We start from the raw sequence: 14,546 nt of genomic DNA, 5'->3' as shown, positions 1-14,546 counted from the left end.
TAACCTGGGTTTCCCTCTTCACATTACAGGATTGTTTATTTTGGTGACCACAATTCTTGGTCACCCTGCTTTGAAGAATGAAGAGGTAGTCTAGACAAAGAGTGGTGGGCAGCAGAGCAAAGTTTATTGAGTGGTAGTAAAGTTTATTGAGTACAGAGCTCCTGAAGAGGTAGGGGACTGAAGAGAGTAGCCACTGGAGTTTCTAAGTCTAGGGGTTTTTATGAGCTTGTTGGTGGGCTGTTTTAATCTAATTAACCCTCCATGTGCCTGTCACCCAATCAGGTTTTGTCAACTATCACGTGGGAAAGGGTAGAGGGCTCCTTCCAGGGCGGTGTAAAATCCTTTTACGGGTAGTTTCCTCTTAGGGCAGGGACCCCTCATCCCAGCCTGCCTTTCTTCCAACTGTCCTTCGTCATTAGCATTTCTCGTTTTCAAGCTCCAAGACATCCATAAGCAAACGTCCTTGGGACCCTTTTTCCCATTTGTGAAAAAAGTGTGATTCATGTCACTTTATAACCAATCACTAACTCTTTACCAAGATTCAAACCTGACCTCAAACTACCTGTGAACTCCATACATTGTATGTGTTAAGCTAAAGACCAGAAATGCTGTTGCATTTACCTTTATGTCAGTACTAAATATGTGTTTGTATTTTTTCCAAGTGCTCCATTCTTTCCAGACCGCAGAAGGTCAGCACACGGTGGTCTGATGAGCTGCTTGGAGTGTGTGTCATCAATGGGCCCTCCTGGAGATGCCGCGGCTGTGCAGTCCCCTCAGGGGCCAGGCTGCATCTGGTGAAACTTCATTTCAACACAGGTGTTGGTGACATGGTCACGTCATGTAGAAATGAGAGATTCAGTTGCTCCTTCCCTTGGTGGCCTGTCTACACAGCTTCATGAAGGGAGGAATGGAGAAATTTCTGTCCCTCCACCCAAAGACATTTTAAGAAGGAAGAATAAATCCAAGCACCTGGAACCTTCAGTCAAGTCACATTTTTATCTATCCCATTGGTGTAAGGGGAATGTGAAAGACTGAATCATACTTGAAGGATAAAGCTAGCTGTCTAGAGATCTTTTGGGAACAAAAGTTTTACTGAAACTGTCGTATAGTCAAGGTGATGTAGTTTTGGAATACAGGTGAGGTTTTGTGGGGTGAGGTCTGGAACAGATGACCAAGAAAGAATTCTTGAGGTGTCTTTGGTGCAAAAAGGTGATTTTATTAAAGCACTGGGTAGGACCTGTGGGCAAGAAAGAACTGCACCAGGGTTGTGAGGAGCAACTGATTATATCCTAAGGGGTTAGAGGAGGTAAGGAAAAAGGGAGGTTTTCAAAAGAATTTTCAATGCTAAAGAGAACAAGATACTGGAGGCCTTGCCAGTATCAAGTTAAGGTTGTTTTCCCCTCTAGTAAAGGATTAACATTAAGACAGTTGGGAGCTTCCTGGAGGAATGTCATAGGTATCCCACCCAGGAGTGGCAGTTGTGACAATCTCTGAACTGCTTTTGGAAGATAGTGCAGTTGAATAGCTCTGTGGTCCCATTCTGTAAAATTCAAGTCCAACAGCCTTCTTTGATTCTGTTCCACCCTTTCTGCCCCCACCACCCCCTTAGCTCAAACTAGCAGTATGTCAGCTGATATAATCCCATTTCTATTCTCCCTTCTGTTGAGGTAGCAGATTAAGCTTATAAGTAGAATTAAGGATCTCCTGTCATATGGTTGTTGAGCCACACCCTTAATGTTCTGTTCAAAAGTTTTTTCATTTTTTTTTCAGTGTTATTGAGAATTTTCCAAACTTTCAAGTTCTGGTTCCTTGGTGCTTAGAATTGTTTCTTCAATTGACTCTCTTCTTTTTTCTTTGAGAGGTCAGAAGGAACCAAACCACTCCAACACTTCACTTAGAAATCTCCTCAGCTAAATAATCAATTTCATCACTTGCAAGTTCTACCTTCCACAAAACACTAAAACACAATTTGGTCAAGTTCTTTGCCACTTTATATAAAGGATCATCTTCCCTCCAGGAGGCTGAAGGTCCGAAGATCTGCAGTCAGCAAGTTGGCCACCCAGGAGATGAGGGTTGATGGTGTAAAGTCCAATCTGACTTCAATGTCTTGAGAACAAGGAAAGCCAGAGATGCAAGTGTTGTATAGTTTTGGTCTTCCAGTCCAAGACCAAGAAATGTCAATGTCTTAGCTCAAGTAGTCAGGCAGGCCAAGTTCCCTCTTACCAGCCTTTTTGTTGTATTCAGGTTAATTGATAGGATAAGGCTCACCCACATCCAAAAAGGTAATTTGCTTTACTCAATTTACCAATTTAAAGGTTCATCTCATCCAGACACACCCAGAATAACCTGTGACCAAATGTCTGGATGCCTCATAGCCTAGTCAAGTTGACACAAAAATAACCATCACAAGGATGTGATACCTAAGATTCTCATCCTTTCTGTTGATCTTTTATAAAAGAAAGAAACTTCTTTCTTTTATTTTATTTATTTATGTATTTATTCATAAGAGACACAGAGAGAGAAGCAGAGACATAGGCAGAGGGAGAAGCAGACTCCCCATGGGAGCCTGATGCTGGACTTGATCCCAGGATCCAACCTGAGCCAAAGGCAGATGCTCAACCACAGCCACCCAGATGCCCCTCTGTTAATCAGTTTCTTATCTGTAAAATAGGGATGGTAATAAAACAAACCTTATAGAGTTACTTTGAAGAACAAACTATTTAATGCATATTAATAAGCACTTAGCAGTATCAGGTCTACAGTGAGGGCTCAATACATGATGGCTATTCCTATCACTGGGTTGTACACATCATCAGGTAACAAGTCTACATAGGAAGTTAAATTTTCATAAATGAGTTCAATTCCTCCTGATTATTCATAACTGTAATGTCGAATGTCTTAGTCTCAAGCATATTGTTTTAGGACAACACAAATTGGCATTATACCTATAAAAACTAAAAAACCTTGCTGGACTCTTCTGCAGTATACTGAGTGATGCTTGCTTTAGAAGCACCTTCAAACCAGTTAAAAAAATGCACACTTCTGGCTCCACACAAAAAACATAGCAGCACCTATTGGGCAAGTGGTCCAGGGATCTGTGTTTTTTAAGAGACACAGATAATGTACACGAAATGTTTAGAACTACTGCTCTGATGGAACTCTGCACAGGCTACTGATTCAATATTTCCTTTGTTTTATTAAATTTATGTAAATGTGCTTTAATGTTATTACACCATTTGAGTTTTTGTTAGCATTTTATTCCTCTGGTTGTATTGTATTCCTTTAGAGTGGAGTTCAGGGCAGTTTTCGGCTTTGGTTGATGCTTGTAGTCTAATGGCTCCTCACCCCCACCTTGTTTTCTGCTGCTGAGCACATCATCCCCTTGCTACCCTCAACCATAACAGTCCTGCCCACTCCCTTCTGATTTAATTCTGTATTGTAGTACCTTCTCTCCCCTTCACCCCCTAGATGATTTAAGCTGTTTTTATTCTTTCTAGAACCAACACATCTGTCATGTATTTCCCTCCAATTTAAAAACAAAAAAATCACTGGTTACTGAACATAAAGTCATGCCTACCCTAGATGATCTTTTTTGTTGTTGTTGTTGTTTTTGTTTTGTTTTGTTTTGTTTTGTTTTGTTTTGTTTTAACTGGCATTAGCTTGGTGAGCCTGGATTTTCTGGGCCTCTACTGTCTGACACTGCTTTGATTTGGGTCAGGTCCCTAAACTCAGAGTAGACAGAGATGCCTCTCAAGCCTCGGTTTGTGTATATAATTGCTTAATCTTGTGAATTAAAGTAAACTTTGTGGTTCATCCACAATTTCCCATTTTTATAGACTACTCTTCCTCCATGAACACAGGAAATTAAGCTGTGGTTATTACTGAGGAAGTGATAGAGTTCAAAGTGTGTTAACAATGGACTGTGAGTAGATTGGAAAATATTTTTCTGTCTCTATTAGAATTGTATCTATGAGTGTCTTACTAGTCAGAAATAAACTAGTCAAGTTTATTTAACCTAAACAAGAAATTTTCTGGAGGATATTAGAGAGCTCCCCAAAACGCCAGGCTCAGAGGACATATAGGAACCAAAGGAGACTACAAACCCGATTCTATAGCAGAATGCAGGCTAAGAGTTCTGGGTTGTGTCCCTGCAGCCTGTGACTTTCATATTCAGAGCCCCAGGCAACAAGTTCTGATTGGCTGAACTTGACCAGGTGTTCACTCTCCTGCTGACTGCTTCTATAGTGGAAGATGAGCCTTACTCCTCTACCTCAGGGTTCTTCCCAAATACTAAGAACATTTGGATATTGTAGCCTCAAATGACAAAAATCTCCCCCAAACATGATTCCCACTGTAGTAATAATACCCATCAGTTTTTGAGGACTTATATGTTCCACATGTAGAATCTCTAATCCTTACCACAACATAAGATAAGATATGATAAGATATAAGATAATCTTTACCACTTATACTCTAAAAAAGATAGCAATCCCCACCCCCATTTTTTACAGTTGAAGAAACATATGAAGAGGTTAAGTAACTTTCCTATGGTCATAGAAGTGATAAGTGATGAACCAGGGCTTATCTGATCCGGAATTGATGGCCTGTCCATTCTATCACAACACCACCTCCAAGCATTATCTTCACCTGAATTTTTTCCCTGTATCTCAAGTAAGTTACACAAATAGTACTTGTTTTTTAGCCATTACATCCATATCTGCATAAGAACGGGTATTAACAAAATAACTTCGAAGGCTCCTTCCATCTGTGTCATTCTCTGTTTTTATAAATGTACTCTAATGGCTACCACTTATAAATGGCATTAAGTGTGTAACTACAGAGCTGATTTGGAAGATGTTAGTGGAACCATTATTGCTATCAGGTGTGAGGCTGTTTTCTTTGGTCTTGTGCAGCTTTCTCTGAAAGACATACTTCCTCTGCCAAGTCAGGTCCCTGAAATCTGTTTGGAAACTAAACGCAGGGCTGTGTCCCTGTGGAAGTGGCTGTCAAACATACAATTCCTGCTGTCTGGCTGGTGACATGCTAATCACCCTTTGTTCTTCTAAATGAACACATCTCAGCAGAGACTCAAAGAAACTTTCAAGCAAGAAGGCGTTTGTGTCCACCATTTTTACGGGGACGAAGCAAGGGGTGGTTGTGTTCAAGCAATCACTCTTGATATTCTCTTGGGTATATGTGGTTTTAACTAGAAAGTAAAAGGTACTTGGGCACTTTTGCAGAACCATATCATTGGCTTCAGTCTGGAACTCCTGTCTGAAACTGCAATTAGCACTAGGCTACTAATAGTCATGAGCTCTGAGTGTGTTCCTTCTTCAGGAGGAGCAGTTCATGATACATTTATTCAACTGTGTTGTAAATGGAAGTTTATGGAGAACCTGCTTGGGGTAAAGATTGTATCAGTGTTAAGAGTTTACTTGGGAAAAAAAAGACAACATTCTCAGCACAGGAGGGAGTAGACATTAAAACAAATAACAAAAATGCAGAGTGATGGAAATGTTGTGTTATGAATGCCTGGAGAATGCACAGAAAAGAGAACTACTAGATGTTAGGGGGTAAACTGGAAAAAAAATCTCAGAAGAATCTATATTTGAGTGTAATCATAATGAAAACAATTTTACCCAGAAGATAAGGAGGAGGGTATTTGAAGACTGAAAGACAAAAGCCTGCAAGTGTCAGGACATATGAAGTTTGGGCGATTGTGAGTTGCTTAAGAGGGGAGTAATAGCTGAGTGAAAGGAGAATTTTAAAAGGAGCTAAAACAGGTCATGATGGGAACAGTCATACAAATCAGGTGAAGGTGTGTTTGGATCATGTTAATAGGGGACCATTGAAGGTTTTTACATGGGAGGTTGATGTGATCAGACTATATTTTAGAAAGATCAGGAGGATGGATTAGAGCAAGAAGGGAAAATAGCCCTTACAGAGAGTCAAATTCCAGGTACAATTTTACTCTTTTGACAAAAATTTACAGAAGTGTGAGAAGACACATTGTTTTTTAATAGTCTCTTCAAAAATATGAAAGCCATGAAGATCTGATATGAAAATGTGTAGTATTTTCATTAGGAAATAAATACAGTGCTTATTTTCTTTTACTGGTTTGCAACCTTAAAAAAAAAAAAAAAGCAGTGAGCCAGTACAATGTACCTTGACTTTTTATGACATAAGTTTTATATAGCATGAGTCAAATTTTATTCTATAATCTATAAAATAATTACCAACAAAATCTTCAATTATAGTGGGTTAATAAGTTGTTAAAGAATACTGTTTCTTATTTGAAAGCTTTCACACTAGTTGTCTAGCCACTAAAAGTGCTTACTTAACATTCAGTGCTATATTTAAGAATGACTTTTGAACATCTACTATGTACCATTGAACTAAATCAGAAGATGTGAATGTACACTGCTTTAAGACATGTCAAAATGAATAAGTGTTTTAGTAAGCTGTTCTATTTCTAATACAAGGAAGTAAAAAAAAAAAAAAAAAAAAAACAATGATCAAGTCTCCAGTGTTAAGATGGGAAAAAACGAAAACACTTCCAGTTTAGTCCACTCATCACCATGGTTTCATCATCTATTACACAGTAAAACAAACATAGCCACTGACTATAACCCTTAATGAGCATATGTGACTCTGATAATATTTATCAGGTTTATTTGTTTGAGGCCAACTGAAATGAAAAGAAAACAGTACAGCATTGGGTCATTAGTCTCTTCTGACGTGTGCTTTAATGCTAAGGAAAACATTAGTAGCTTATTTTTAGCAAGTACCTTCATCCACTAAAGTGATAATGGCCCAAGGAATAATCCCTGGGATAGAAAACAGAAATTCCCAGAATTAAGCTTTCTTGCTCATCTGTTCTATAGCTGTAGGAAATCTATCAGCATTGTCATTTCTCTTCAGCATCAAGGAATGTTTTACTTCAGACCATTATGCAATTCTCTCAAACTAGACTGCCTTTAACCTTCACCTCTGCTAAGTCAAGGTCCTCACAGCCAAAAGAAATGAAAAATGTCACCTTCCAGGAAGCCTCTTTACCTAAAACAAAGTCATCCCTAGTATCTTGTATTATTTTCACTTATATAATCTACTCAGTATTCTTTATTCAAAAATGCTATTTAAAAACTTATACAGAAATGATAGAAGCAAAACATTGTTCTAGGGCACATACTGATGTTATATGGGGAAGGCAGCAGATAGATAAAGAAAATAGTTTCTTTCTTACAAGGGTAACAAATCCGGGAGAGATAATAAATAGGATCAAAAAAAGGGTTCTCAATATTATTTCACCTCAGCATCTGATAAGGATGTATCTAACACCTTGTCACCAATCCCAAGGATTCACCATTGATTGACAAAAGTATGTGAACATGATGAAGTGGTCACATTCCAGGCTGGTGGAGTGGGAGGAGAAGGGGATATGGGAAATAGTTTGAAATTTATCAAAAGGCATCAGTAATTCAAATCAGGGCCTTTGAAATAAAACATATATGGCTTAAAATATGGGGTCTTCTACTACCTGTGTGACTTTGATGAACTACACAATCATTTTGAAACTCATAATTACTATCACTAAATGAGTTACTATGAAAGGATGTATTATAATGTCCAGTTTATAGGTTCTCAATAAAGGATATTTATTGTTTTGTTGCTATTATTTTATGCTTTTTGGAGGGAAGCATAGCCCAGTGAAGAACTATTTAACCCAGTGAAGAATCATTGTATTAAACTGTGAAATGTCCACCAGGAGAAGCACAGAATATGCTGGTAGTTCAGAAGAAAAGGAGTTCTATGGTGTTGGAGAGGGGATCAGAGAAGGATTCCTGAAAGAGGTGAGCAATACAGCTTGTTTTTAAGGGTCAGTTATGATTTGAAGAAGCAGTGGTGAAGGAAGTAGACCATCCAACCATGAGCCAAATGATAAATGGAAAGCTTTTACATATTTCTTTTTTGGTTTTCTAACATGAATTCCAGGCATTTGTTGGATATCTCACCAGAAATGGTAAGCTTCTGAGAGCAGGAACCATGATTTTACTCTTTATCATCCCCAAAAAGGAGCCAGCATAAATAAAATAAATACTTCTGTTGACAATCTGGGGTCTATGCAGAAACCATTCTTATAACCAAGATATTGATTAATACATTGTAAAAACTCTTTATCTCTTTCTCAAAAAGAGAATAGGAAGGAGATGGTTCAAGAAGGCAGTGTAGGGAGATCCTGAACCCACCTTCTCCCATAGACACAACAAGTCTACAGATGTATCTGAAATAATTTTCTCTAAAAAGTCCTAAAAACTAAATGACTGACACCTGCATAGCAAAGAATAAAAGGGCCACATTAAAATAGGAGAGGCAGAGAAACACTCTTACCCAGGTGTGGCAACACACCATCGGGAGAAATGTCAAAAATATGGAACCACTCCATGAGGAATGGGGGTTTGTTCCTCACAAACAAACTTAAAAAAAAAGACTTTATTTATTTGAGAGAGAGAGAATGCCTGAGAGAGGAGCAGAAGGGGAAGGGGAAGGAGGGGGACAAGCAGAAACCACACTGAGTGAAGAGCCCATCACGGGGCTTGATCTCACAGCACTGTGATCATGACCCTAACACCATGACCTGAGCAGAAACTAAGAGTTGACTGCTTAACTGACTGAGTCACCTAGGCACTCCAGGACCCCAGCTTTTAAGTCCTGTGTCAAAGAGACAGTCCTCTCCAAACATAAAACCAATAGAAATGATGTCCAGGAGAAACATAGAACTGTAAGGAATGGAGAATCCACTCATAAAGGATTACAACAATAACTCACCCTGAGAACCAATGCCAAAGCAGCAATTTGAAAACTGCCTAAACTATATGTGAAGTAGAGTCACTAATCTTAAAGTGATGGCTAGAGAGTTAAAACCCTGTTAGGATTCTCTCCAGGGATGGAAGCACTGCTAGACACTTGTTTGTTTTCTTGCAATTTCATTCTACCTTTCTAATCCTAATGCTGGTGGAAGCCATTTTGAGACTCTTCATCTAACCCATTAGCACAGGTGGATTGCCCTCAGCCCTCTATAGTCCAGCTGCACCACAGTTGGCTGGGCAATGTCCTTACCCTTCTTCTTTGGTGCTCCAGCTGTGCCACAGCTGGGCAAGTGCCCCACCCCCTGCACCTGTAGCCACAGCCCTCCCACAGCTGGCTAGCATACACAGTCCACACAAGGGATATCCCTGGAACATCTGGATCTGGTAGTAAGGATTGCAATCCTGGGCCCCATGTCATCTCTTACACAAGGCCATTCCTTCAATGTTGGGAGAGAGAGATTTCTCACCTAATACAAACATACAGAAACAGGCAAAGCAAGAAGACAGAGGACTTTTGTGTTCTAAACAAAAGACCAACAAAGTCTTAGTAAAGACCTTAATGAAATGGAGGTAAGTAATCTACCCAAAAGAGTTCAAAGCAATGGTCATAAAGATGCTCATCAAGCTAGGGAGAAGAAAGAATGAACACAGAATTTCAACAAAGAGAAAAGACAAGAAAGAACAAAACAGATGTAACAGAGCTGAAGAATACAATATCTAAACTGAAAAATTTACTAGACAGGTTCAATAGCAAATTGGAAGAAACAGAACAAATTAGTGAGCTGGAAAATGAAACAATAGAACTCATCCCAATAAATAAAAAGGAAAAAATTTAAAGAAAATATCATAAAGGACCTATAGGACAACATAAAGTGGAATAATATTCCCATTATAGGGGTTCCAGAAGGAGAAGAAAGAAAAATAGGCAGGAAACTTATTTGAAAAAAATCTTGGCTCAGAACATCCCTAGTCAGGGGAAGGAAACAGAAATCCAGGTCCAGGAAACCCAGAGGAAATCCCAAAAAACCCACACTAAGGCACATTATAATTAAAATGTTATAAATTACTAATAAAGAGAGAATCTTAAGAGCAGTAAGATAAAGGGGGAAAAAAAAAACTTATTACATACAAGGGCAATACCACAGTGCTATTAGAAGAGTTTTCATCAGAAACTTTGCAGGCCAGAAGAAAGTGGCATGACATACTCAAAGTACTAAAATAGAATAAAATAAATAAATAAAATCCCAACAAAGAATACTCTGCCCAGTAAGGTGATCATTCAGAATTAAAGGAGATACAGAGTTTCTAGACAAACAAAAGTTAAAAGAGTTCATCACCACTAAATTAGCCCTACAAAATTTTTAAAGGAACTTCTTTTAATGGCCAAGGCCATAATTAGCAGCCAGAAATTAAGAAAGGAAACAATTTCATGAGTAGAGCAAGCATACAGTAAGGCAGTAGAGCAAACACGTATAAAACTATACTAGCTTTATACTAGGTTAAAAGACAAAAATATTAAAATCAGTTGTATCTAAAAAGTTAGTTAAAGGGACTCCAAAATAAAAAGATGTAAAATATTAAAACATATACATAAAACAAGGAGGGAGCAGTTCAAATGAAGTTCTTTTAAAATGTGTTCAAATTAAGTGACCTCCAACTTAATATACACTGCTATATACTTAGGATGTTATATATAAATCTCATGGTAACCACAAACCAAAAACCTATAAGAAAGTCATCAATCACAAGCAAGGAGAGCAAGAGATAAAGAAAGAATCAGAGAAGAAATATGAAAACAATCAGAAAACAATGAACAAAGTAGCAATAAGTACATACCTATCAATAATTACTTTACATGTAAATAGTCTAAATCAATCAAAAAGATACAGGGTGATGAAATGGCAACAAAAACAAGACCCATCCATATATTATCTGAAGACACTCATTTCAGACCTAAACACACATGCAGACCGAAAGTGAAGGAATGGAAAAAGATATTCCATGCAAAATAAAGTGAAAATAAAGCTGAGGTAGCAATACTTACATCAGTCACAAAATAGACCTTAAAACGAAGACAGTAACGGAGACAAAAAGGACATTATATAATGATAAAGATAGCAATCCAACAAGAGGAAATAACAATTGTAAATATCTATGCACCCAACATCATAGCACCTAAATCCATAAAACAAATATCAATGAACATAAAGGGAGAGTTGACAGTAATACAATAATAGTAGGGGATTTTAACACCCAACTTGTATCAATGGATACGTCATCTAGGCAGAAAATCAATAAGGAAACAGTGTCTTCCAGCAGCACATTAGACCATATGAACTTAGACATACACAGAACATTCCATCTGAAAACAACAGAATACCCATTCTTTTTAAGTGCACATGAAACATTCTCCAGGATAGATCATATGTCAGGCCACAAAACAAGTCTCAATAAATTTAAGAAGATTGAAATCATATCAAACATCTTTTCTAACTATAATAGTATAAAACTATTTCAAAAAAATAAGAGAAAGAAAAGCTGCCAAACACATTGTATGAGGCCAGCAATATCATGATACCTAAACCAGACAAAGACACTACAAAAAAAGAAAACTACAGGCCAATATTCCTGGTGAACATAGATGCAAAAGTCCTCAACAAAATATTATCAAACAGGTCGAGAGAGAAACCCCTGCTGCCACCAAAATGGAGACCTTGTACCGCGTCCCATTCTTAGTGCTTGAATGCCCCAACCTGAAGCTGAAGAAGCCGCCCTGGGTGCACATGCTGTTGGCCATGACGGTGTATGCTCTGGTGGTGGTGTCTTACTTCCTCATCACCGGAGGAATAATTTATGATGTTATTGTTGAACCTCCAAGTGTTGGTTCTATGACTGATGAACATGGACATCAGAGACCAGTAGCTTTCTTGGCCTATAGAGTAAATGGACAATATATTATGGAAGGACTTGCATCCAGCTTCCTGTTTACAATGGGAGGTTTAGGTTTCATAATCCTGGACCAATCGAATGCACCAAACATTCCAAAACTCAATAGATTTCTTCTTCTATTCATTGGATTCGTCTGTGTCCTATTGAGTTTTTTCATGGCTAGAGTATTCATGAGAATGAAAGTGCCAGGCTACTTGATGGGTTAAAAAATGTCTTTTGACAAGAAATCCGTGGATATTGGATTTGCTCCTGTTAATGAAGTTTTAAAGGCTGTACCAATCCTCTGATGTGAAATATGGAAAAAGTGAAGCAGCAGAAAAGAAGCATCTCATGAGAAATAGGAATCATATTAAAGCTTGAACTAGAATGTCTTCTTGGTATCAAAGAGACAAACTTCCCACAGTATTTCTCCTGCTGGCCTGTACTGACACACCAATGGCATTTAGTGGCATTTTCTTCTTAGTTTTTCATTTCTTAAAGAAAATATACTCCCATTTCCACAACTATAATATTGAATAAAGTGATTATTTCTTACAGCCCCCTTAACATTTTGTAGAGACGACATTTCTGACTTTCAAAAATTAATGTAAAATCAGGAAGCGAGATCCCATAAGCTGAGAACTCTGATCAGCTTTACCTATGGTGCTTTGCCTTTAAACAGTGTGACAGTACATTATTCAGATATGTGTGAGACTGTTTCTGCACAATAAGATGTATGAAAGGAGCAGAAATAAATAATTTTTCTAATTAAAAAAATATTAGCAAACAGCATTCAACAGTGTATTAAAAGGATCACTAACTGTGATCAAGTGGAATTTATTCCAGGGATGCAAGTATGGTTCAATACCACAAATCAATCAATGTGCTAACACCACATTAACAAAATAAAGGATATAAATTATGTGATCATCTCAATAAGATGGAGAAAAAACATTTGACAAAATTCATCATCCATTCTTAATGAAAACTCTCAACAAAGTAGGTTTAGAGGGAACATACCTCAACATGATAAGGTCATATATGATAAACTCATAGGTAATCATATTCAATGGTGAAAAGCTGAGGGTGCTTCCTCTAAGATCAGGAACAAGTCAAGGATGTCCATTCTTACCACTTTTACTCACCATAGTACTAGAAGTCTTAGCTACAACAATCAGAGAATAAAAAATAAATAAAAGGCATCCAAATGGGTAAGGAAGAAGTAAAACTGTCAGTATTTGCAGAGGACATGATACTATGAATAGAAAACCCTAAGGAATCTACCAAAAAAACTATTAGAAGTAATAAATGAATTAAGTAAAGTTGTAGCATACAAAATTAATATACAGAAATCTGTTGTATTTCTATATACTACTAATGAAGTAGCAGAAAGATAAATTAAGAAAACAATGCCATTCACAATTACACCAAAAAGAATAAAATACCTAGGAATAAACTTAACTAAGGAGGTGAAAGACCTGCATTCTAAAAACCATAAAACACTGATGAAAGAAACTGAAGATGGGATGAGCTCTGGGTGTTATGCTATATGTTGGCAAATTGAACTCCAATAAAAAAAAAATAAATTAAAAAAAGAAAGAAAGAAACTGAAGATTACACACATGGGAAGATGTACCAGTCTCATGGATGGAAATAATTAATGTAGTTTAAATGTCCATACTGCTTAAAGCATTCTACAAATTTAATGCAATCCCTATCAAAATACCAATACTATTTTTCTCAGAACTAGAAAATATAATCTAAAAACTTATCTATTTATATATTTTTTAAGATTTTATTTATTTATTCACAAGAGATACACAAAGAGAGACAGAGACATAGGCAGAGGGAGAAGCAGGCTCCTTGTGGGGAGTCCGATGCAGGGCTATTGATTCCAGCACCCTGGGATCATGATCTGAGCCAAAAGCAGATATTCAACTACTGAGCCACTCAAGTACTCCCCAAAACTTATTTAGAACCACAAAAGAGCCCAACCAACCAAGCAATCCTGAGAAAGAACGAAGCTGGAGGTATTATAGTGACAGATTTCAAAATATATTACAAAGCTGTAGTGATCAAAACAGCATGGTACTGGTACAAGACCCATCTACATATTATAAGACACACAGATTTATGGAACAGAATAGAAAGCCCAGAAATAAACCTATGCTTATGTGATCAGTTAATATTTGAGAAAGGAGGCAAGAATATACAATGGGGAAATGACAATCTCTTCAATAAATGGTGTTTGACGAACTTGACAGCTATAAGCAAAAGAATGAAGCTGGACCATATATCATGCATGTAATGAAAGTTACACCACATACAGAAATGAACTCAAAATGAATTAAGGACTTGAATCTAAGACATGAAACCATAAAACTCCTAGAAGAAGACATAGATAGTAAATTCCTTGGCATCAGTTTTATAATTATTTTCCTTTATCCAACTCCAAAGGTAAGGTCTACAAAACAAACAAAAGGGCAAAATAAGCACACGAGACTAACCCTTCTCCACAGTGAAGGAAACCATCAACAAAACCAAAAGGCAAGTTACTGAATGGAAGAGGATATTTGCAAATTAAATATCAGATAAAGTGTCAATATCCAAAATATATAAAGAACTTCTAGCACTCAATAAAAAAAAATCTTATTTTAAAATGGACCTGAACAGACAATTTCCCCAAGAAGACCTACAGATGGCCAACAGGCATCTGAAAAGATGCTCAGTATCATTAATCATTGAGGAAAC

The 14,546-nt window shown here is 37.4% G+C and overlaps 1 protein-coding gene and 2 long non-coding RNA genes across 18 annotated transcripts in view; 2 read left to right on the top strand and 1 right to left on the bottom strand.

Moving 5' to 3' along the window:
- Positions 1-14,546, bottom strand: part of LOC111090871 — a 49,428-nt gene that overhangs the window by 2,010 nt on the left and 32,872 nt on the right. The window lies entirely within an intron of this gene.
- Positions 1-14,546, top strand: part of LOC102152966 — a 44,024-nt gene that overhangs the window by 4,684 nt on the left and 24,794 nt on the right. For 13 of the 15 annotated variants that reach the window (XR_005373096.1, XR_005373109.1, XR_005373103.1 and 10 more), the window contains exons 2-4: positions 663-1,136; positions 4,512-4,671; positions 7,693-7,850. This is a non-coding gene — a long non-coding RNA (uncharacterized LOC102152966). The remainder of the gene's footprint in view (positions 1-662; positions 1,137-4,511; positions 4,672-7,692; positions 7,851-14,546) is intronic. The other 2 variants (XR_005373106.1, XR_005373100.1) reach the window with 2 other exon arrangements.
- On the top strand, positions 11,573-12,235 carry LOC100683242 (oligosaccharyltransferase complex subunit OSTC-like). Its single transcript, XM_038562656.1, has one exon. It carries the CDS (start codon positions 11,573-11,575, stop codon positions 12,020-12,022), a length of 450 nt encoding a protein of 149 aa, XP_038418584.1. The 3' UTR covers positions 12,023-12,235.

The sequence above is a fragment of the Canis lupus genome, chromosome 18 (assembly GCF_011100685.1).
Source record: "Canis lupus familiaris isolate Mischka breed German Shepherd chromosome 18, alternate assembly UU_Cfam_GSD_1.0, whole genome shotgun sequence".
NCBI classification, from domain to species: domain Eukaryota; kingdom Metazoa; phylum Chordata; class Mammalia; order Carnivora; family Canidae; genus Canis; species Canis lupus.
The sequence above is the reverse complement of the archived record's forward strand: the minus strand, read 5'-3'. Positions and strand labels throughout refer to the sequence as shown.

What these genes read in the sequence shown, in the direction of transcription:
- LOC100683242 (XM_038562656.1), top strand. Translation starts at nt 11,573, where the DNA reads ATGGAGACCTTGTACCGCGTCCCATTCTTAGTGCTTGAATGCCCCAAC.